Below are 22,390 nucleotides of genomic sequence, written 5' to 3'. Positions count from 1 at the left end.
ATTAAAGTGACCAGTGTTCCATTATTAAAGTGATCAGCGTTCCATTATTAATAGTGACCAGTGTTCCATTATTAAAGTTACCAGCGTTCCATTATTAAAGTGACCAGTGTTCCATTATTAAAGTGATCAGCGTTCCATTATTAATAGTGACCAGTGTTCCATTATTAAAGTGACCAGTGTTCCATTATTAAAGTGACCAGCGTTCCATTATTAAAGTGACCAGCGTTCCATTATTAAAGTGACCAGCATTCCATTATTAAAGTGACCAGCGTTCCATTATTAAAGTGACCAGCGTTCCATTATTAAAGTGACCAGCGTTCCATTATTAAAGTGACCAGCGTTCCATTATTAAAGTGACCAGCGTTCCATTATTAAAGTGACCAGTGTTCCATTATTAAAGTGACCAGCGTTCCATTATTAAAGTGACCAGCGTTCCATTATTAAAGTGACCAGCGTTCCATTATTAAAGTGACCAGCGTTCCATTATTAAAGTGACCAGTGTTCCATTATTAAAGTGACCAGCGTTCCATTATTAAAGTGACCAGCGTTCCATTATTAAAGTGACCAGCGTTCCATTATTAAAGTGACCAGCGTTCCATTATTAAAGTGACCAGCGTTCCATTATTAAAGTGACCAGTGTTCCATTATTAAAGTGGCCCATGTTCCATTATTAAAGTGACCAGTGTTCCATTATTAAAGTGACCAGCGTTCCATTATTAAAGTGGCCAGGGTTCCATTATTAAAGTTACCAGCGTTCCATTATTAAAGTGACCAGCGTTCCATTATTAAAGTGACCAGCGTTCCATTATTAAAGTGACCAGTGTTCCATTATTAAAGTGACCAGCGTTCCATTATTAAAGTGGCCAGGGTTCCATTATTAAAGTGACCAGCGTTCCATTATTAAAGTGACCAGCGTTCCATTATTAAAGTGACCAGCGTTCCATTATTAAAGTGACCAGTGTTCCATTATTAAAGTGACCAGCGTTCCATTATTAAAGTGACCAGGGTTCCATTATTAAAGTGGCCCGTGTTAGATGTTTATGTACATAGGCAGCAGCCTCTAAGGTGCAGGGTTGAGTAACCGGGTTGTAAACGGCTAGTGACAGCGACTAAAGTTCAGGACAGGGTACTGGGCGGAAGCCGGCTAGTGGTAACTATTTAACAGTCTGATGGCCTTGAGATAGAAGCTGTTTTTCAGTCTCTCGGTCCCAGCTTTGATGCACCTGTACTGACCTCGCCTTCTGGATGGTAGTAGGGTGAACAGGCCGTGGCTTGAGTGGCTGAGGTCCTTGATTATCTTTTTGGCTCACATAATGACACTGAACCACTCACATAATGACACTGAACCACTCACATAATGACACTAGACTTTTGCTGCTTTTAAACTCGTACTTACTTTTCACTGCTGTAAGTACAGTGCAATAATACTTAAAGAGCTTGTTGCACTGTATTCAGAGTAATAATTACCCAGTAATAAGGACATACTAATGTAAGGGTTGAATGTAAAGTGTTACCTAAAATACAATATCTGTGCAGGTCTTTATAAATAAAACATACACTTAACCTAATAACTTGAGCTGTGATAGTTGTGATTCTGAAAGCTAGGCATACATGTTGACACTTATCAGGGTGGGAGAGCGAGATTAAGCATGTCAGAATATGACAACCCAGCAAACCAAAGTTGGTTCTGTTCCCAGAAAGTTCCAAGAACATTTGTTAGGTTGCGGAAAATGTTCTCATAACACAAAAACTGTCCAGTCGTGCTGATGATTTGTCAAGAGATTATTGAATGTTTGTATTAAACATTTGCCTGATGTTGCAATAATGTTCCATGATCACATTTAGCCTGTTCTTTAACGTTTCCCAGAATGTTTTAATAGGTTGTGGGAACAGTCTGGTGGGAACATTGTGGGGTTATCACAAAAAATATGTGAACAAAACACAAAAACAGTCCAGTTGTGCTGATGATTACACAATGTTTCTTTTAGGGGCAAAAACTTTCATCTGACGTTACAACAATGTTCCCAGAACATTTTTGTATGTTCTTTAAAAGTTCATAGACATTTCTTTAGGTTGTGGGAACATTGTGGAGTTCCCAAAATAAGTTCCCAAAACACTAAAACTGTCCTGTTATGCTGACATTCAGATAATGTTCGCATCAGGGTGAACAACACACTCCATTGATGTTGTAAGAATGTTGACAGAAGAGCCATTCTGAGTTCTTTAAAGGATCCCAGAATATTTCATTAGGTTGTGGGAACACTGTGGGTACATTACAAGAGATATGTTCCCAAAACACAAAATCTGTCCAGTTGTGATGACATTCTTATAGTGTTTGTATCAGGGGGCACAAAACAATACCTCAATATTCCTAGCATGTTATTCCGATGTTCCTGTGTTTCTTTCATGTTAGTGTTATCTTACTGTTAAGGAAGTTAGTTGTACAACAGTCCATGTAGAAACACATATGGCAATTATTTACAAACATAGTTTGAACCTACTTTTTACATTTTAATTTGACCCCTTTTTCTCCCCAATGTAGTGATATCCAATTGGAATTTACAGTCGTCTCATCGCTGCAACTCCCGTACAGACTCGGGAGAGGCGAAGGCTTAGAGCCATGCCGTCCTCTGAAACACGACCCAACCAAGTCACACTGCCCGCTTAACCCAGAAGCCAGCCACACCAATGTGTCAGAGGAAACACCGTACACCTGGTGACCATGTCAGCGTGCATGTGCCCGGTCCACCACACCACAGGAGTCACTACAGCACAAAGGGACAAGGACATCCCTGCCAGCCAAACCCGGACAACGCCGGGCCAATTGTGCACCGTCCCATGGGTCTCCCGGTTGCAGCCGGCTGCAACAGAGCCTGGGCTCGAACCAGGATCTCTAGCGGCACAGCTAGCAACTGCAATGCAGTGCCTTAGACCTCTGCACCACTCGTGGGGCCCGAATTTGAACCTACTTTGTTGATAGCCGCAAGCGGGGATAGAGCCTTTGAACTTTGGAGTGATATCCCTTGAGTTAGTCCACCATGCCACAGGGATGGGACGCAACACAAAGCTGTTTACACCTTTACTCTGCCTCCAGGATGTGGTCTTCGCCTTTGCAAAAGAGAGAATAACTAAATCTAGAAAAATATTATTATTTATATTATTTTGTACTCTACCAATCATCTTTATATACTGTAAACTTGGGATGTACTGACTTGTATTTTACCTACAAACTTGGTAGAGTAAGAAATAATAAAAGACACTTCTTTTGGATAACCACATTCTAGAAGTCAGAGTAAAAGTCCCAGTGGACCAGTGGTTTCATTCCAAGGATAACACTCAAAAGCTCCCAGGTTTGATCTCTGCTTGCGGCTAACAACAAAATACAGTGAAACTACTGTATGTTTGTACATTGTCATGTCATGTGATTCCAAATAAGTGCCATATGTGTTTCTACATGGATTGTTGTACAACTAACTTCCTCAACAGTAAGGTAACACACGGAAAAATAAACCACCACGGACTGTTCAAAATGTAATTTTATCATTCTGGGAACATTTGAGGTAATGTTTTGTGCGCCCTGATTCAAACATTGTAAGAATGTCATCACAACTGGACAGACTTAGTGTTTTCCATTTCCATTGTTCTGACATTTTGTTGCGGCAGTATGACCTAAAAACTAGTACTAGTACTAGTACATTACTAGTACATTGTGCTATTACATTACCTGAAAACCCACTGAGAAAGTACGAGGAATGTTCTGAGGCAGTCGCTCCAAATGTTGTGCAAAACATTTTAGTGAATGTAAGTGAATGTAAGGAGAACATTCCAAATATATTTCATTGAAAACATTTTCTGAAGAAAAAACAACAACATTTTGTTATCAAAAACATTCTTTGAATGTCATCATCCTAATGATGATGTCATCATCTTAATGTTAGATAAAACCGTGACTGGAACTTAATGGGAATCTTAGCTATTATTCCGCGAATGTTTCCGTTTTGCTGTGATGTGTGTCACATTAAGCGAGAAAGAGAGAGAAAGAAAGAGGTGGGGAGAGAGAGAATGAGGAAGTAAAGTTCCAAAGTTACTTGCTGCTTAATGCTATCCGAGATCAGTGACAAGATAACAGAGAGAGACAGAGACAGACAGAGAGAGAGACAGAGACAGTGACAGAGAGACAGACAGAGAGAGAGACAGAGACAGCGACAGAGGGAGAGAGGTGGTGGCTGTGGTGTGCCATATTGACATGGTACATTTGGGTGAGAAGGTGTTGCTGTCTGTTGACCGTCTGTGACAAGGTCAGCTGTCCGACCCTGCAAAATTCTTTACTTTGTGAGTACTTGTTTATTTCCACCTGTGCGTGTGTGTGCTTGTGGGCCTTTGCCCGAATACTGTATATACTCCATGAATACTGTATATGCTTGTTTTCATTTTTAAACTCCTCACACTGTCATACACAATATCTACCATCTGCTAAGTGTTTATCTTCCCCTTTCTCTCCTTCAATGTATTAAGTGGTCTTTCTCTTCTCTTTTCTCGCTTTCATCTCAGTGACACACACAGCTGGGGTCACAACACACTATGCATCACTGATCAAGGGTTAACCATCAGTTGGGGGCTGCTGTGCACTGCTAAAATAGCTGCCAGTTTGATATCATTGTATACTAATCCCTTGTCACAGTATTGTACAAGAACAACAAAAATGGCTTGATCCCAATTCCCAGACAACAATACACACCAATAAAACAACACAACAAGAGCCTTTCAAAGGAGAAAGATAGTGTGTATTTCAGTATTAAAGCCTTCAACACCTGTACAGTGAAAGGCATTAATGACCATATAACACAAACACAGGAGCACTGTTCAGTACTTGCCCTCTGTCCTGTGTGTTCAAGGCTGTCAATGAATAAACTGCAGAATGTAGAAACGTCCATTTCCACTTTTACTAACAACCCAATTTGCCGTAGGCTACAGTCTAAGTCTGAGGCGGCAGGAGAAGTCTGTTCATTGACACTGTTCTTAGAGTGAGTTTTCAGGTGTGGTCAAAACAACCTGCTCCTTTGTGCAAGCATACAGTGTGTGTGTGTGTGTGTGTGTGTGTGTGTGTGTGTGTTTGTACATTAGGACTACAGTATTTGCTCATGGGTAACCTGAAAGAAAAAGTTACATTTCAAAATATAATTTGAATTGTTTGAACAACGTGTAGGCCGCATCAAGTACAGAGTGAGCAGTAGAATTAGCACATGCCTTTGTATGAGCACAGGTTTGTGTCTAAATGCTTTTCAATCAACACCAGCCCATTTTGATTGGCTCAAATCAACGGGTCATTGATTGGCAGTGGCAGTGAGACCTCTCCGAACAGGTGAAAGGGTTTCAGAGAACACAGAATGGAACTGACATGAGGCCATTCTTGGAATGGTAGAATAGAATATAAACATTGTTAATGATATCAGTTATCAGGTGTATTAAATGTCAATTAAAAGCCTGTGTATTTTTCCTTCTGCTATTTGACACTTATTTGACAGATGGCTCTGGGTTATGAATTTGATTGGATTATAACCGTCAAGAAATAATCCCTGTGATACACACGGGAAACTGTTGAGTGTAAAAAACCCCAGCTGTGTTACGGTTCTTGACACACTCAAACCGGTGTGCCTGCACCTACTACCATACCCCGTTCAAAAGCACTTAAATCTGTAGTCTTGCCTATTCACCCTCTGAATGGCAGACATACACAATCCATGTCTCAATGGCCTCAAGGCTTAAAAATCCTTCTTTAACCTGTCACCTTCCCTTCATCTACACTGATTGAAGTGGATTTAACAAGTGACATCAATCAGGGATCATATAGCTTTCCTCTGGATTCACCTGGTCAGTCTGTCTACGTCATGGAAAGAGCAGGTGTCCTAATGTTTTGTACACAGTGTATGTCAGTTTTCTTTTGTTTCACTGTTTCTATTTCAATGTTTTACTTTTCTTAGAATGTTTTGCACACTTGTTGATAATTCGGTATTTAAGTACAGTAAGTGATGTCTGTCTGTCTGTCTGTCTGTCTGTCTGTCTGTCTGTCTGTCTGTCTGTCTGTCTGTCTGTCTGTCTGTCTGCATGTGTGCATTATTCTGATAGGCACATTTTTTTGATAAATATTGGTGATCAATACTGCCAGCAATAGAAATCCCTGACTGTTTTGCATAAGATAGGAGCAACGTTTTTACTAACTTACCATCTACTGTAATGGCATAACCAGATCCCCTCACCCTGAAGTGGATAAGCAAGCAGCCTACACTTCCTTAAGCAGACATGGGTGCAGGCAGGGCTGGGAATATACAAAGAGTTCAATCCTATACTGTAATAATAAGTGCATACACGAACTCTCTTGAATTATCTTTCAATGAGTAAGTAGATTAATCCTCTCCGTGCACAAATGTGTGCTATGCTTTGTTTTGTCAACTTCTCTTTGATCATGAAACCATAAAAGTACAAATTGACACCATCAATCACAACTATACACAAACTAAACACTTCTTTCAGTAGATGAGCCAACGCTTTTACTTCACCCAAGCACACTCTGAAAGCATGTATGCACCCACAAACTCTCTCTCTTTCTCTCCACCTCTCTCACTCACTGTTTCCCCTTACAGCAGCAGTTGCCATGGCGCCGGTGGGAGAGTTCATGGAGTCATGGGCAGTGTCAGTGTCGAAATCATTCTCTATAGAGGTCGTTGTTTTCTCTCTGCTCTTCCTCCTCCTCTCCATCATCCTCCTGGCCCTCTGCACTATCTGTGGAAGGTCAGTGATAGATTCATTTTATAACATTCTTATTTTGTTCCATTATAGAAAGTATTTGACGCCTACAGATGTAGGATCTTAATTTGATCATCCTGTAGCAGGATAACTTTACTGCAATGCATGAAATGTAACATGTGTAGTGTATTTGAGCTTTAAAAATATTCACTTTGAAATTTCAGACTTGTTTTTCCCTTAAAAATATGTATAGACTCCTACAAACATGTAAATTAATTATAATCCACGTAATAATTCACAATTCCTAAAGCAGCAGGATTTTTTTCCTGTAGCAAACTGGCTCGAATTAAGAAGCTACATATGTATGAGAAGTGTACAAGAACTTATATGGCATGCTTACAGGAATGAGGTGTAGGTAAATGTATGAATGAAACGTGCATGGAGCTCAGTGCTCGAGACTACAACTAGTTCATCCCTCCATACAGTACACCACGGCCTCAGGTTAATCCCAACTCTTTCTGAGATTCTAGAAGACTTTGTCCCATCAACTGTGGCTAAGGAGAGAGTAATTTTACATCTAAACCATGACTAGAAAAGTAATGTACCTGTTGTATATGTAGGAATACTCACAGTGGCCATGGAATACAGGCAACATTCGCATCGAGCTAAAGGCTAGAGCTGCCACTTTCAAAGAGCGTGAGACTAATCGCTTATAAGAAATCCCACTATGCCCTCAGACGAACCATCAAACAAGCAAAGTGTCAATACAGGATTAAGATTGAATCCTACTACACCAGCTCTGACTCTCGTCGGATGTAGCAGGGCTTGAAAACTATTACGGACTACAAAGGGAAACCCAGACGCGAGCTGCCCAGTGACGCGAGCCTACCAGATGAGCTAATTTCCTTTTATGCTGGCTTCTAGGGCAAGCAACACTGAAGCATGCACGAGAGCACTAGCTGTTCTGGATGACTGTGTGATGCTCTCGGTAGCCAATGTGAACAAAACCTTTAAACAGATCAAAAATCACAAAGCCGCTGCGCCAGAATGATTACCAGGACGTGTACTTAAAGCTTGCGCGGACCAATTGTCAAGTGTCTTCACTGCCATTTTCAACCTCTTCCTGACCGAGTCTGTAATACCTACATGTTTCAAGCAGACCACCATAGTCCCTGTGCCAAAGGAAGCAAAGGTAAACTGCTTAAATTATAACCGCCCCGTGGCACTCACGTCGGTAGCCATGAAGTGCTTTGAAAGGCTGATCATGGCTCACATCAACAGCATCCTCCCGGACACCCTAGACCCACTCCAATTCGCATACCGCCCCCAACAGATCCACAGATGATGCAATCTCTATCGCACTCCACACTGCCCTTTCTCACCTGGACAAAGGGAACACCTATGTTAAAATGCTGTTCATTGACTACAGCTCAGCGTTCAACACCATAATGCCAACGAAGCTCATCACTAAGCTAAGGACTCTGGGACTAAATACCTCCCTCTGCAAATGGACTTCCTGACGGGCCACCCCCAAGTGGTAAGAGTAGGCAACAACATGTCTGCCATCCTTAACACGTGGCCCCTCAGGGGTGTGTACTTAGCCCCACCTGTATTCCCTGTTCACCCACGACTGCGTGGCCAAACATGACTCCAATCCCATCATTAAGTTTGCTGACAACACAACAGTGGTATGCCTGATCACCGACAACAATGAGACAGCCTCTAAGGAGGAGGTCAGAGAACTGGCAGTGTGGTGCCAGGACAACAGCCTCTCCCTCAATGTGAGCAAGACTAAGGAGCTGATCGTGGACTACGGGAAAAGGCGGGCCGAACAGGCTCCCATTAACATTGACGAGGCTGTAGTGGAGCGGGTCAAGAGTTTCAAGTTCCTTGGTGTCCACATCACCAACAAACTATCATGGTTCAAACACACCAAGACAGTCGTGAAGAGGTCACGACAAAACCTTTTTCCCTCAGGGGACTGAAAAGATTAGGAATGGGTCCCCAGATCCTCAAAAGGTTCTACAGCTGCACCATCGACAGCATCCTGAACGGTTGCATCACCGCCTGGTATGGCAACTGCTTGGCATCTGACCATAAGGCGCTACAGAGTGTAGTGCGAATGGCCCAGTACATCACTGGGGCCAAACTTCCTGCCATCCAGGAGCTATATGATAAGCGGTGTCAGAGGAAAGCCCATAAAATTGTCAGAGACTCCAGTCACCAAAGTTATTGACCGTTTTTTCTGGTACATGGTTAAGGCAAGCGGTACAGGAGGGCCAAGTCTAGGGCCAAAAGGCTTCTCAACAGTTTCTACCCCCAAGCTATAAGACTGTTGAACAATTCATAAAATCGTCAGCGGACAATTTACATTGACCCCCCCTCCCTGTGTATACTGCTGCTACTCGCTGTTTGTTTGTTACCTATGCATTGTTACTCACTTCGCTCCTACCTGCATGTACAGATGACCTTAACTAGTCTGTAAAGTTTGATTTGATTTTGATTTGAGTGTACTTATGGATCATTATCAATGTATGATTGATCAATGTCATGATACTCTACACCTGAGACATTGTCTTTGAATGCCGTATTGTCTTTTGTCTTGTAGATAATCATAAACCAAAATATGTCTGTCTATCTCAAACGCACGCATGCACACACACACGCGCGCGCACACATTCCAGACAGACAGAACGTTCAGGTTTGGTGGCTTCGGGAATTCTTGTGGTATGAGGCATATGACTCTCTCTTCTCCTCTCTCTACATTACGAAACGACACACTTCAAATACCGTACATAATGTACAGAACGACCCCACCGGTGAATCACTCAGATACTTCACTCTGCTTCACTCAACCTTTCTTTTCCGAGCAAGAGAGAATATACATACATTTGTAAGGTTCTGAACAAACAGAGTAAAAACTCAAACAGATGACTAGAAAAAGCTTAAACCAAGTTTATTCACCCACTGGGTGCTTCATCTGCAGACACAAGTCACACAAGCATATACAGTACTTACGACTAGGTGTCCCCTCCTTGTGTGTCCAAGATAAACACACCTTTTCTGTTGTTTGGCAGAAACTCAGTCTAGGACCCTCTTGGGCGTGGAATTGTGTATGAGATAGGACATTGATCAGATGGTCTTTGAGGTGGGCCCCTATGGCCCCCATCTCAGCAGTGTCTTCTCCCTTCAACTGTTGACCTTAAAGGCTTCCCGAGTGGTGCAGCGACATAAGGCGTCACTACAGCGCCGGGTTCAATCCCAGGCTGTGTCACAGCCTGCTGTGACCGGAAGACCCATGAGGTGGCGCACAATTGGCCCAGCGTCGTCCGGGTTAGGGGAGGGTTTAGCTGGCCTGGATTTCCAAGTCCCATTATGCTCTAGCGACTCCTTGTGGCAGCTAGATGGTGTTTCCTCCTACATATTGGTGCGGCTGGCTTCCGGGTTAAGCGAACAGTGCGGCTTGGCAGGGTAGTGTTTTGGAGGACCCATGGCTCTTGACCTTCGTCTCTCCCGAGTCCGAGTTCAAGTAAAATAAATCAATGTAGGCTACAGCAGAACACACATATGAAAATATATACAGTTGAAGTTGAAAGTTTGCGTACACCTTAGCCAAATACATTTAAACTCAGTTTTTCACAATTCCTGACATTTAATCCTAGTAAAAGTTTCCAGTTTTAGGTCAGTTGGGATCACCACTTTATTTTAAGAATGTGACATTTCAGAATAATAGTAGAGATTTATTTCAGCTATTATTTCTTTCATCACATTCCCAGTGGGTCAGAAGTTTACATACACTCAATTAGTATTTGGTAGCATTGCCTTTAAATTGTTTAACTTGGGTCAAATGTTTTGGGTAGCCTTCCACAAGCTTCCCACAACAATAAGTTGGGTGAATTTTGGCCCATTCCTCCTGACAGAGCTGGTGTCAGGTTTGTAGGCCTCCTTGCTCGCACACACATTTTCAGTTCTGCCCACACATTTTCTATAGGATTTAGGTCAGGGCTTTGTGATGACCACTCCAATACCTTGACGTTGTTGTCCTTGAGCCATTTTGCCACAACTTTGGAAGCATGCTTGGGGTCATTATCCATTTGGAAGACCAATTTGTGACTTCCTGACTGATGTCTTGAGATGTTGCTTCAATATATCCACATACTTTTCCTACCTCATGATGCCATCTATTTTGTGAAGTGCACCAGTCCCTTCTGCAGCAAAGCACCCCCACAACATGATGCTGCCGCCCCCGTGCTTCATGGTTGGGATGGTGTTCTTTGGCTTGCAAGCCTCCCCCTTTTTCCTCCAAACATAATAATGGTCATTATGGCCAAACAGTTATATTTTTGATTCATCAGACCAGAGGACAATTCTCCAAAAAAGTACGAACTTTGTCCCCATGTGCAGTTGAAAACCATAGTCTGTCGTTTTTTATGGCAGTTTTGGAGCAGTGGCTTCTTCCTTGCTGAGCGGCCTTTCAGGTTATGTCTACATAGGACTTGTTTTACTGCGGATATAGATACTTTTGCTGTTGTTCTGGGATTCAATCCCAGACTATTGGTTATCTGAGCGGCGGTAACTCACTAGAACTAGCAGCATTTTACGACCAGGAATACGACTTCCCTGGAGCAGATACTTTGTACACTCTCCCCAGAGCAATTGAACTTATTCCAGAGGCCGATCCAAAAACACCGCCTGCGGAGGAGAGGCACTTAAGTGAGCCTGCTGGTTCGATTTAGGAGGCACGCACACCACCCACTGCTTCCAAGTATATTACTCGCTAATGCAAGGATTTTTTCCAGATGGACATTGGGGCCTGTAACATACTTTGTTTCGTGGAAACATGGCTCTCTCGGGATACTCTGTCGGAGACGATAAAGCCGACAGGATTCTCCGTACATTACGCAGACAGGAATAAATATCTCTCTGGGAAGCAGATGGGCAGAGGGGTGTGTTTCATGATTAACGACTCATGGTGTAATTAAAGAAACATACAGGATATCAAGTAATTTTGTTCATCCAACCTTGAATACCTCACAATCAAATGTCGACCATATTATCTCCCAAGATAATTCTGCTCTGTCATTACCACGGACGTTTACATCCCTCCTGAAGCCGATACCATGACAGCCGTCAGAGAGCTTCACTGGACTTTATGAAAACTGGAAACCACATATCCTGGGGCTGCATTTATTGTAGCTGGGAATTTTAACAAAGCAACTTTGAGGACTAGGCTGCCGAAGTTCTATCAACATATCGACTGTACTACTTGCCTTGCTAAGACTCTCGACCATAGCTATTCAAACTTCCGGAATTCCTCCCCCGCCCTCCTTTCGGCAAATCTGAACCACGACTCCATCTTGCTCCTCCCTTCCTATAGGCAGGAACTTAAACAGGAAGTACCCATGCTAAGAACTATTCAAAGCTGGTCTGACCAATCGGAATCCACGCTTCAGGATTGTTTTGATCACGTGGACTGGGATATGTTCCGGGTAGCTTGCGAAAGGAGGAAAGCCCATAAAATTGTCAGAGACTCCAGTCACCAAAGTTATTGACCATTTTTTCTGGTACAGGGGGGCCAAGTCTAGGACGAAAAGGCTTCTCAACAGTTTCTAACCCCAAGCCATAAGACTGCTGAACAATTCATAAAATCGTCAGCGGACAGTTTACATTGACCCCCCCCTCCCTGTGTATACTGCTGCTACTCGCTGTTTGTTTGTTACCTAAGCATTGTTACTCACTCCGCTCCTACCTGCATGTACAGATGACCTTAACTAGTCTGTACCCCCGCACACTGACTCGGTACCGGTGCCCCATGAATATAGCCTCGTTATTGTTACTCTTATTGTATTACTTTTTATTTGAGTCTACTTGGTAAATATTTCCTGCTTCTTGAACTGCACTGTTGGTTAAGGGCTTGTAAGTAAGCAATTCACATAAAGTCGACACTTGCTGTATTCGGCGCATGTGACAAATGAAGTTTGATTTGATTTTGATGTGAGTGTACTTATGGATCATTATCAATGTATGATTGATCAATGTCATGATACTCTACACCTGAGACATTGTCTTTGAATGCCGTATTGTCTTTTGTCTTGTAGATAATCATAAACCAAAATATGTCTGTCTATCTCAAACGCACGCATGCACACACACGCGCGCGCACACACACACACACACACACACAGACATTCCAGACAGACAGAACGTTCAGGTTTGGTGGCTTCCGGAATTCCTGTGGTATGAGGCATATGACTCTCTCTTCTCCTCTCTCTACATTACGAAACGACACATTTCAAATACCGTACATAATGTACAGAACGACCCCACCGGTGAATCACTCAGATACTTCACTCTGCTTCACTCTCAACCTTTCTTTTCCGAGCAAGAGAGAATATACATACATTTGTAAGGTTCTGAACAAACAGAGTAAAAACTCAAACAGATGACTAGAAAAAGCTTAAACCAAGTTTATTCACCCACTGGGTGCTTCATCTGCAGACACAAGTCACACAAGCATATACAGTACTTACGACTAGGTGTCCCCTCCTTGTGTGTCCAAGATAAACACACCTTTTCTGTTGTTTGGCAGAAACTCAGTCTAGGACCCTCTTGGGCGTGGAATTGTGTATGAGATAGGACATTGATCAGATGGTCTTTGAGGTGGGCCCCTATGGCCCCCATCTCAGCAGTGTCTTCTCCCTTCAACTGTTGACCTTAAAGGCTTCCCGAGTGGCGCAGCGACATAAGGCGTCACTACAGCGCCGGGCTCAATCCCAGGCTGTGTCACAGCCTGCTGTGACCGGAAGACCCACAAGGTGGCGCACAATTGGCCCAGCGTCGTCCGGGTTAGGGGAGGGTTTAGCCGGCCTGGATTTCCAAGTCCCATTATGCTCTAGCGACTCCTTGTGGCAGCTAGATGGTGTTTCCTCCTACATATTGGATACTGGTGCAGCAGGCTTCCGGGTTAAGCGAGCAGTGCGGCTTGGCAGGGTAGTGTTTTGGAGGACGCATGGCTCTTGACCTTCGTCTCTCCCGAGTCCGAGTTCAAGTAAAATAAATCAATGTAGGCTACAGCAGAACACACATATTAAAATATATACAGTTGAAGTTGAAAGTTTGCGTACACCTTAGCCAAATACATTTAAACTCAGTTTTTCACAATTCCTGACATTTAATCCTAGTAAAGGTTCCCAGTTTTAGGTCAGTTGGGATCACCACTTTATTTTAAGAATGTGACATTTCAGAATAATTGTAGAGATTTATTTCAGCTATTATTTCTTTCATCACATTCCCAGTGGGTCAGAAGTTTACATACACTCAATTAGTATTTGGTAGCGTTGCCTTTAAATTGTTTAACTTGGGTCAAATGTTTTGGGTAGCCTTCCACAAGCTTCCCACAACAATAAGTTGGGTGAATTTTGGCCCATTCCTCCTGACAGAGCTGGTGTCAGGTTTGTAGGCCTCCTTGCTCGCACACACTTTTTCAGTTCTGCCCGCACATTTTCTATAGGATTTAGGTCAGGGCTTTGTGATGACCACTCCAATACCTTGACTTTGTTGTCCTTGAGCCCTTTTGCCACAACTTTGGAAGTATGCTTGGGGTCATTATCCATTTGGAAGACCAATTTGTGACTTCCTGACTGATGTCTTGAGATGTTGCTTCAATATATCCACATACTTTTCCTACCTCATGAAGCCATCTATTTTGTGAAGTGCACTAGTCCCTTCTGCAGCAAAGCACCCCCACAACATGATGCTGCCACCCCCATGCTTCATGGTTGGGATGGTGTTCTTTGGCTTGCAAGCCTCCCCCTTTTTCCTCCAAACATAATAATGGTCATTATGGCCAAACAGTTATATTTTTGATTCATCAGACCAGAGGACAATTCTCCAAAAAGTACGAACTTTGTCCCCATGTGCAGTTGAAAACCGTAGTCTGTCGTTTTTTTATGGCAGTTTTGGAGCAGTGGCTTCTTCCTTGCTGAGCGGCCTTTCAGGTTATGTCGACATAGGACTTGTTTTACTGCGGATATAGATACTTTTGCTGTTGTTCTGGGATTCAATCCCAGACTATTGGATATCTGAGCAGCGGTAACTCACTAGAACTAGCAGCATTACGACCAGAAATACGACTTCCCTGGAGCAGATACTTTGTTCACTCTCCCCAGAGCAATTGAACTTATTCCAGAGGCCGATCCAAAAACATCGCCTGCGGAGGAGAGGCACTTAAGTGAGCCTGCTGGTTCGATTTAGGAGGCCACCCACCGCTTCCAAGTATATTACTCGCTAATGCAAGGATTTTTTTCCAGATGGACATTGGGGCCTGTAACATACTTTGTTTCGTGGAAACACGGCTCTCTCGGGATACTCTGTCAGAGACGGTAAAGCCAACAGGATTCTCCGTACATTACGCTGACAGGAATAAATATCTCTCTGGGAAGCAGATGGGCAGAGGGGTGTGTTTCATGATTAACGACTCATGGTGTAATTAAAGGAACATACAGGATATCAAGTAATTTTGTTCACCCAACCTTGAATACCTCACAATCAAATGCCGACCATATTATCTCCCAAGATAATTCTGCTCCGTCATTACCACGGACGTTTACATCCCTCCTGAAGCCGATACCATGACAGCCGTCAGAGAGCTTCACTGGACTTTATGAAAACTGGAAACCACATATCCTGAGGCTGCATTTATTGTAGCTGGGAATTTTAACAAAGCAACTTTGAGGAATAGGCTGCCGAAGTTCTATCAACATATCGACTGTACTACTTACCCTGCTAAGACTCTCGACCATAGCTATTCAAACTTCCGGAATTCCTCCCCCGCCCTCCTTTCGGCAAATCTGAACCACGACTCCGTTCCTATAGGCAGGAACTCAAACAGGAAGTACCCATGCTAAGAACTATTCAAAGCTGGTCTGACCATTCGGAATCCACGCCTCAGGATTGTTTTGATCACGTGGACTGGGATATGTTCCGGGTAGCTTGCGAAAATAATCTAGACGCATACACGGACACGGTGACTGAGTTTATAAGGAAGTGTATAGTAGATGTAGTACCCACTGTGACTATTGAAACCTACCCTAACCAGAGACCAACGTCTTGCTTCCGGACAGGCTAAACAAATTCTTTGCACTGAACTTAATGACTATCGCCCGTAGCACTCACCTCTGTCATCATGAATTGCTTTCAGAGACTAGACAAGGATCATATCACCTCTCCCTTACGAGGAATACCTATGTAAGAATGTTTTTTATTGACTATAGCTCAGCATTCAACACCATAGTACCCTCCAAGTGCATCATTAAGCTTGAGGCCCTGGGTCTGAACACTGCCCTGAGCAACTGGGTCCTGGACTTCCTGACCTGCCGCCCCCCAGGTGGGGGAGGCAGGAAACATCACCTCCTCCTCTGCTAATCCTCAACACTGGGGCCCCACAGGGGTATGTACTCAGCCCCCTCCTGTACTCCCTGTTCACCCATGACTGTGTGGCCAAGGACGCCTCCAACTCAGTCATCAAGTTTGCAGACGACACAACAGTAGTGGGCTTGATTACCAACGAAGACAAGACAGTCTACTCAACGTCAACATAACAAAGGAGATGATCTTGGACTTCAGGAAACAGCAGAGGGTACTCTCTTATCTACATCGACGGGACTGCAGTGGAGAAGGTGGAAAGCTTCAAGTTCCTTGGTGTACACATCACTGACAAACTGAAATGGACCTCCCACGCAGACAGTGTGGTGAAGGTGCAACAGAGCCTCTTCAACCTCAGGAGGCTAAAGAAATTTGGCTTGTCACTTAAAATCCTCACACACTTTTACAGATGCACAATTGAAAGCATCCTGTTGTGCTGTATCACCACCTGGTACGGCAACTGCACCACCCGCAACCGCAAGGCTCTCCAGATGACAAACTACCTGCCCTCCAGGACACCTACACCACCCGATGTCACAGGAAGGCCAAAAAGATAATCAAGGACATCAACCACCCGAGCCACCGCCCCGATATCATCCAGAAGGCGAGGTCAGTACAGGTGCATCAAAGCTGGGACCGAGAGACTGAAAAACAGCTTCTATATCAAGGCCATCAGACTGTTAAACAGCCATCACTAAAACATTAGAGGCTGCTGCCTATAGGCATAGACTAGAAATCCCTGGCCACTTTAAGGAATGGAACACTAGTCACTTTAATAATGTTTACATATCTGGCATTACTCATCTCATATGTATATACTTTATTCTATACTTCTATGGTATTTTAGTCACTTAATGTTTACATATCTTGCATTGCTCATCTCATATGTATATACTGTTTCTATACTATTCTACTGTATCTTAGTCCATTAGGCTCTGACATCGCTCATCCATATATGTATATAGTCTTAATGAATTAATTTGTGTGTATTGGGTATATATTGTGTAATTGGTTAGATATTACTTGTTAGATATTACAGCACTGTCAGAGCAAGAAGAGAAAATATTTTGCTTTACCCACCGTAACATCTGCTAATCACTTGTATGTGACCAATAAACTATGATTTGTTTTGACATGTACATTTCTTATATGTGTAAAGTAATCAATAGGTTCTAGTTTGGTAACATGAATAAGTATATTTCATGCCAGAATCCAACACCTTCAAACAGTGATTTGATAGCACCAAAGTGTGAGTGCTAGTATATCATGAACACACCTATAAATACAGGTCTGTTACCAGCAAATAATCACTTTATATACTGTTTATAGATACTGTTGCTGATATGCATTAGCTAATGGTGAACCATTTATTGTTTGTGCACTTGACTCTAAAAGTAAATGCTTTTTCATGCATTGTTGAATATTGGGGAGTGTACCAAATTCTTTGAAATTCTGTAAGCATCAGTAGATATCTGTTGTACTTGTTCGGATTCTCGAGTTTGTGTTGTGTTCCACAGGCAATCCTTTGAGCTTCAGGACGGTGGTGGGGAGGTGGGGAGCACCCAGTCACAGCTGATGAGAGTGGTGAGAGACAAGACAAGCAACAACAATGACAGCAGATATGTCCTGACCAGGGTTACACAGAAGTCAGTAAGAGAGGAGGTAGTGAGATTAAGGAGGAAGGGAGGAAGCAAGGAAGGTGTAGAATGGATCAAAGGGTTGAAGAGAGAAGGGAGGGAGGGATGCGGTGGATGGAATCCTTTTGAGACTACTTTGTCTTGAGACCAATGACAGCGAAATGATGAACCCAGTACACTGTGATGTCATTACCTGAGTGTTTTTGATTGACAGGTAAAGTTGGAGGACGCCCTGGCCGCCAGGGAGAACCCCATGATCAATGACATCAGAAAAAACGAGAGAGGTGGGAAACCAAACTGTTACACCTCTGTGTTTATAATTTCAGCTGTAAGCGAGGCTTCCTCTAGATCTGCTAGAAGGGTTGTCTTACAGTGTGTGTTCTGTTTTCATCTCCTCCGTGGTTAGATTTCAGTCACATACCTGAAGAACGTGTCCCAGAGCAGCTTCCTGCTGAGCAGGATGGCATCAGGTTCAAACCCGATCACCAAGGTACTGCCTTCATCACTCTCTCTGTATCTCCCTACGCATTTCTCCCATGTGTCTTTCACACACGTTTGGTGAGTAGTTGGTGAGTATTACAGGTGTGTTTTGATGTCCTGCAGGTGATTCTCTAGGTGCCTTGCAGATGGCCAACGCAACCCCTGTGGCCATGATGACAATATCTCCTCCCCCCCCCACCACCGTCGACATCGGTAGGCTACCTCAAATCACCCATGTGCACTTCTCAAACTATCAACCAATCAATCAAATCAAATATATTTATAAAGCCCTTTTTACATCAGCAGATGTCACAAAGTGCTATACAGGAATCCATTCTAAACCCCCAAACAGCAAGCAATGCAGGTGTAGAAGCACGGTGGCTAGCAAAAAGGGCAGGAACCTGGGAAGACACCCAGAGAGGAACCAGGCTCTGAGGGGTGGCCAGTCCTCTTCTGGCTGTGCCGGGTGGAGATTATAACTGTACATGGCCAACATGTTCAAACGTTCATAGATGACCAGCAGGGTCGAATAATAATAATCACATGGCTTGTAGAGTGTGCAACAGGTCAGCACCTCAGGAGTAAATGTCAGTTGGCTTTTCATAGCCGATCATTCAGAGTTAGAGACAGCAGGTGCGGTAGCGAGAGAGTCGAAAACAGCAGGTCCGGACAAGATAACACATCCGGTGAACAGGTCAGGGTTCCATAGCCACATGCAGAAACTAATGAGGCTCAATCTCTCTTTGGCTAAGCTTCAGGTTAAGTGACTCTCCTCTATTATTTTCTTATTTTCTCACCTTGTAGGGGACCTGAGGGACGTCCTGAACTTCACACCCGAGCTCCACTCTATACCAGCCCCGATATCCGTGGTGGAAGATGACAGCCCCCTCGAGTCCGTACCCCCACCTGTCTATTCAGGGGACACCCTGGAAACACCCATCATGAATGTTCTTCACACCCTGGTGCTGGATGCTCCCATCGTGGATCCCCTCATCATAGACACCCTTGCATCTGTGGATGCCCCCATTGTGAACAGCCTTGAACCTGTCGACATCCACATTGTGAATGACACTGACCCCTTCAATATCCCCATCGTGAACGACCTTGACCTCCTGGAGGCCCCTGCAGAATTCAGCTCTAACTTTATCGCTCAGCTTGAAGAAGATGGTCAGGTGGAGGGTGAGGACCAGGGGCCTTCCCCGGGGGTCCGACCCGAGCACACCTATGAGATCTTTGGTGAGCTCACACCTGATGATCCCTCTGTGGAAGTGGACCTGACAACCCCAGGCTATCAAACCATAGCTGAACTGGTCCACAAATCAACCACACAGCCTGACAATGACACAACCATGGTCACAATGCCATCGGACCTGGCAAGCCCAGACTATGAGATCATAGCTGAACTGGTCCAGAAATTGAGCGCAACCACACTGCCTGACAATGAGCCAATAAAAACTACAGGCACAGACCCGGGGGAGGGGCTTGACCTGACAAGCCCTCTCTCATTTGTGGAGGAGGTAGAGGATGGTTTGAGTGACAGGGGCTGGAATCCAATGTATGCCAGGGTGAGCAGGAAGCTTAGTAAGTGCCCCACCCCACCCCCTGTGCCTCCGCCAGAGGAAGAGGAGGAATATTTACCTCCAATACCGGAAAGAAGAGGAGATATGGAAGAATGATCATTGTAGAATATCCCTTTAGACTTTTAAAAAGCACCGCAAATGTGTTTTATGTACTCAATGCTATTTGAATGTATATGCAGTGCATTCGGAAAGTATTCAGACCCCTTGACTTTTTGACTTTATCAACATTTGTTACATTACAGCTTTATTCTAAAATTGATTAAATTGTTTTTTTCCCCCTCCTCAATCTACACACATTACCCCATAATGACAAAGCGAAATCAGGTTTGTATTGGTCACCTCTCTGACCAAGGCCCTTCTCCCCGATTGTTCAGTTTGGCTGGGCGGCCAGCTCTAGGGAGAGTCTTGGTGGTTCCAAACTTCTTCCATTTAAGAATTATGGAGGCCACTGTGTTCTTAGGGACATTCAATGCTTCAGAAATGTGTTGGTACCCTTCTCCAGATCTGCCTCGACACAATACTGTCTTGGAGCTCTATGGACAATTTCTTTGACCTCATGGCTTGGTTTCTTTTCCTGACATGCACTGTCAACTGTGGACCTTATATAGACACGTGTGTGCCTTTCCAAATGATGTCCAGTCAATTGAATTTACCACAGGTGGACTACAATTAATTTGCAGAAACAAGGATGATCAATGGAAACAGGATGCACCTGAGCTCAATTTTGAATCTCATGTTAAATGGTCTATATATTTATGTAAATAAGGTATTTTTTGTGTGTTTTTTTACATTTGCAAAAATGTCTAAAAACCTATTTCGCTTTGTCTTTATGTGGTATTGTGTGTAGATTGCTAAGGATTTTTTTAAATGATAAATGTTACAATAAGGCTAACGTAACAAAATGTGGAAATAGTCAAGGGGTACTTTCCAAATGCACTGTATACTCAACCATCTGTGCCTTATTTCTACACTTATAATATATCTGATGATGAGGGTAAGGGTTGTAACCAGTCCAAATAGAAAGTAACACTTCCCTATCTAATATACTCTTATATGAGACAGGTATCTCAGTATCCTATCCTCCTACCAAGTAATTGCATTGGTTTTGCAAACGCTGTTCCAACTCAATGCCATGCTATGCATTCCATAACGAACCCCGAGCCAGAATAGAACTGGGTCCCTTAACATGTACCAGAGTAGGCTGTTCCCCTGCTCAGATGTTGCATGCATCAACCAAAGGTTGAGTGCCACGTCAACGACTGTGTCATCGACTAACAGATTGTTATAACATACGATGTGGTTAGCTAATACGTTAAATACCTATCCAGGTCCAAGATCTGGCAGGCATCAGCAACACCTAGGCAGAGGAATGCACCCTTTATGTCTGTATGTACTAACACATTACAGCGTGACATGGCAATTACACAATTATAAATCTAGGAGTTTTTGTTTCTTTGAGATTCATTCAACTGGCTCAACTAAGACTCTCTCTCTCTAGAATTACAAACGTAATACTATAATGACTATACTGGTGCATTCTTAATAAATCATGCATGTATATTAATAAATTAAATGGACATCAAAACAATATAATAGCCATAGCTAGTTTATTTATTTATTCAAATCTTTCCATGTGAGGTATAATAAATCATTTAAATGTTTTGTTTAACTAGGCAAGTCAGTTAAGAACAAATTCTTATTTACAATGACGGCCTACGGGACTCCCAATCACAGCTGGTTGTGATACAGCCTGGAATCAAACCAGGGACTGTAGTGACGCTTCTAGCACTGAGATGCAGTGCCTTAGAGAGCTGCACCACTCGGAAGTTCATCCTACTTGGGATTTATGGACTATGTAAATCTGTGTTGTAAAATGTTCATTTTCATTATTAGAACATATAAGCAGATTGAAATACAAGAGGACAGATGTAATAAAGAGTATTTAGTACATCCCGTTGGCCATAATTTACTACGAAATATTACATTGCAAACCTCAACCATTGAGGGAGTGAATGTCACAATCTGAAATTAAGCCACTATTGAAATATCACATTGAGGATGGGACATAGCGAAATTCAACACATATATCACTGTTCCAATTCAATATATTGCGTGTAAATGGATATATGTGCAGAAGCAATTCCTGTATCTCACCACAGTGGGGTAGTAAGAACTGAAGATCTGTGACTGGATTTCTCTCTTTCAGTGGAAAGTGAGTTGCCAAAAAAGGGGCCACATCGAGCTCCTCTAAAATCCTGCTGCCGATCCATCACGTGAGGCAGGTGGGGCGGAGCGCCACCAATATCCAAGAGATTTGCATGCAAATCTGTTATTTCCTGTCACAACAATATATCATATCCGAACTAACTGTGCAATAGATGAAGCGAAGCAATAGCGTAATAAATGTTGCATATTGCTAACCGGGTTATTTTGTAACAGGCAGGCAGACTTGCAAAGTGTTGTTATATTGCAGAGCGATGACTAGCTAGTTTATTCCATAACATTATACTCGACTACAGCGGCCTT

General features: G+C 43.2%; 1 protein-coding gene across 2 annotated transcripts; it reads left to right on the top strand.

Moving 5' to 3' along the window:
* The first annotated feature begins 4,107 nt into the window (after nt 1-4,107).
* On the top strand, nt 4,108-21,812 carry LOC118362675 (uncharacterized). Of its 2 annotated transcripts, none has more exons than XM_035743213.2 (7): nt 4,108-4,332; nt 6,645-6,789; nt 17,685-17,751; nt 18,019-18,088; nt 18,211-18,294; nt 18,408-18,497; nt 19,089-21,812. In XM_035743213.2, the coding sequence occupies exons 2-7, from the start codon at nt 6,653-6,655 to the stop codon at nt 19,958-19,960; spliced, it is 1,320 nt and encodes a 439-aa protein (XP_035599106.1). In that variant the 5' UTR covers nt 4,108-4,332; nt 6,645-6,652; the 3' UTR covers nt 19,961-21,812. The 2 variants fall into 2 exon arrangements, with proteins under 2 accessions (XP_035599106.1, XP_035599105.1); XM_035743212.2 differs by having other exon boundaries at nt 4,109-4,332; nt 6,642-6,789.
* Nucleotides 21,813-22,390: the final 578 nt, after the last annotated feature.

This window comes from Oncorhynchus keta, chromosome 29, assembly GCF_023373465.1.
Source record: "Oncorhynchus keta strain PuntledgeMale-10-30-2019 chromosome 29, Oket_V2, whole genome shotgun sequence".
NCBI classification, from domain to species: Eukaryota; Metazoa; Chordata; class Actinopteri; order Salmoniformes; family Salmonidae; genus Oncorhynchus; species Oncorhynchus keta.
This window is presented reverse-complemented; position numbering and strand designations above follow the sequence as displayed.

Coding starts and splice junctions, on each gene's coding strand:
- LOC118362675 (XM_035743213.2), top strand. CDS start 6,653: ATGGCGCCGGTGGGAGAGTTCATGGAGTCATGGGCAGTGTCAGTGTCG. Junction 6,790..17,684: donor CTCTGCACTATCTGTGGAAG/GTCAGTGATAGA, acceptor TGTGTTCCACAG/GCAATCCTTTGAGCTTCAGG. Junction 18,498..19,088: donor CCCCACCACCGTCGACATCG/GTAGGCTACCTC, acceptor CTCACCTTGTAG/GGGACCTGAGGGACGTCCTG.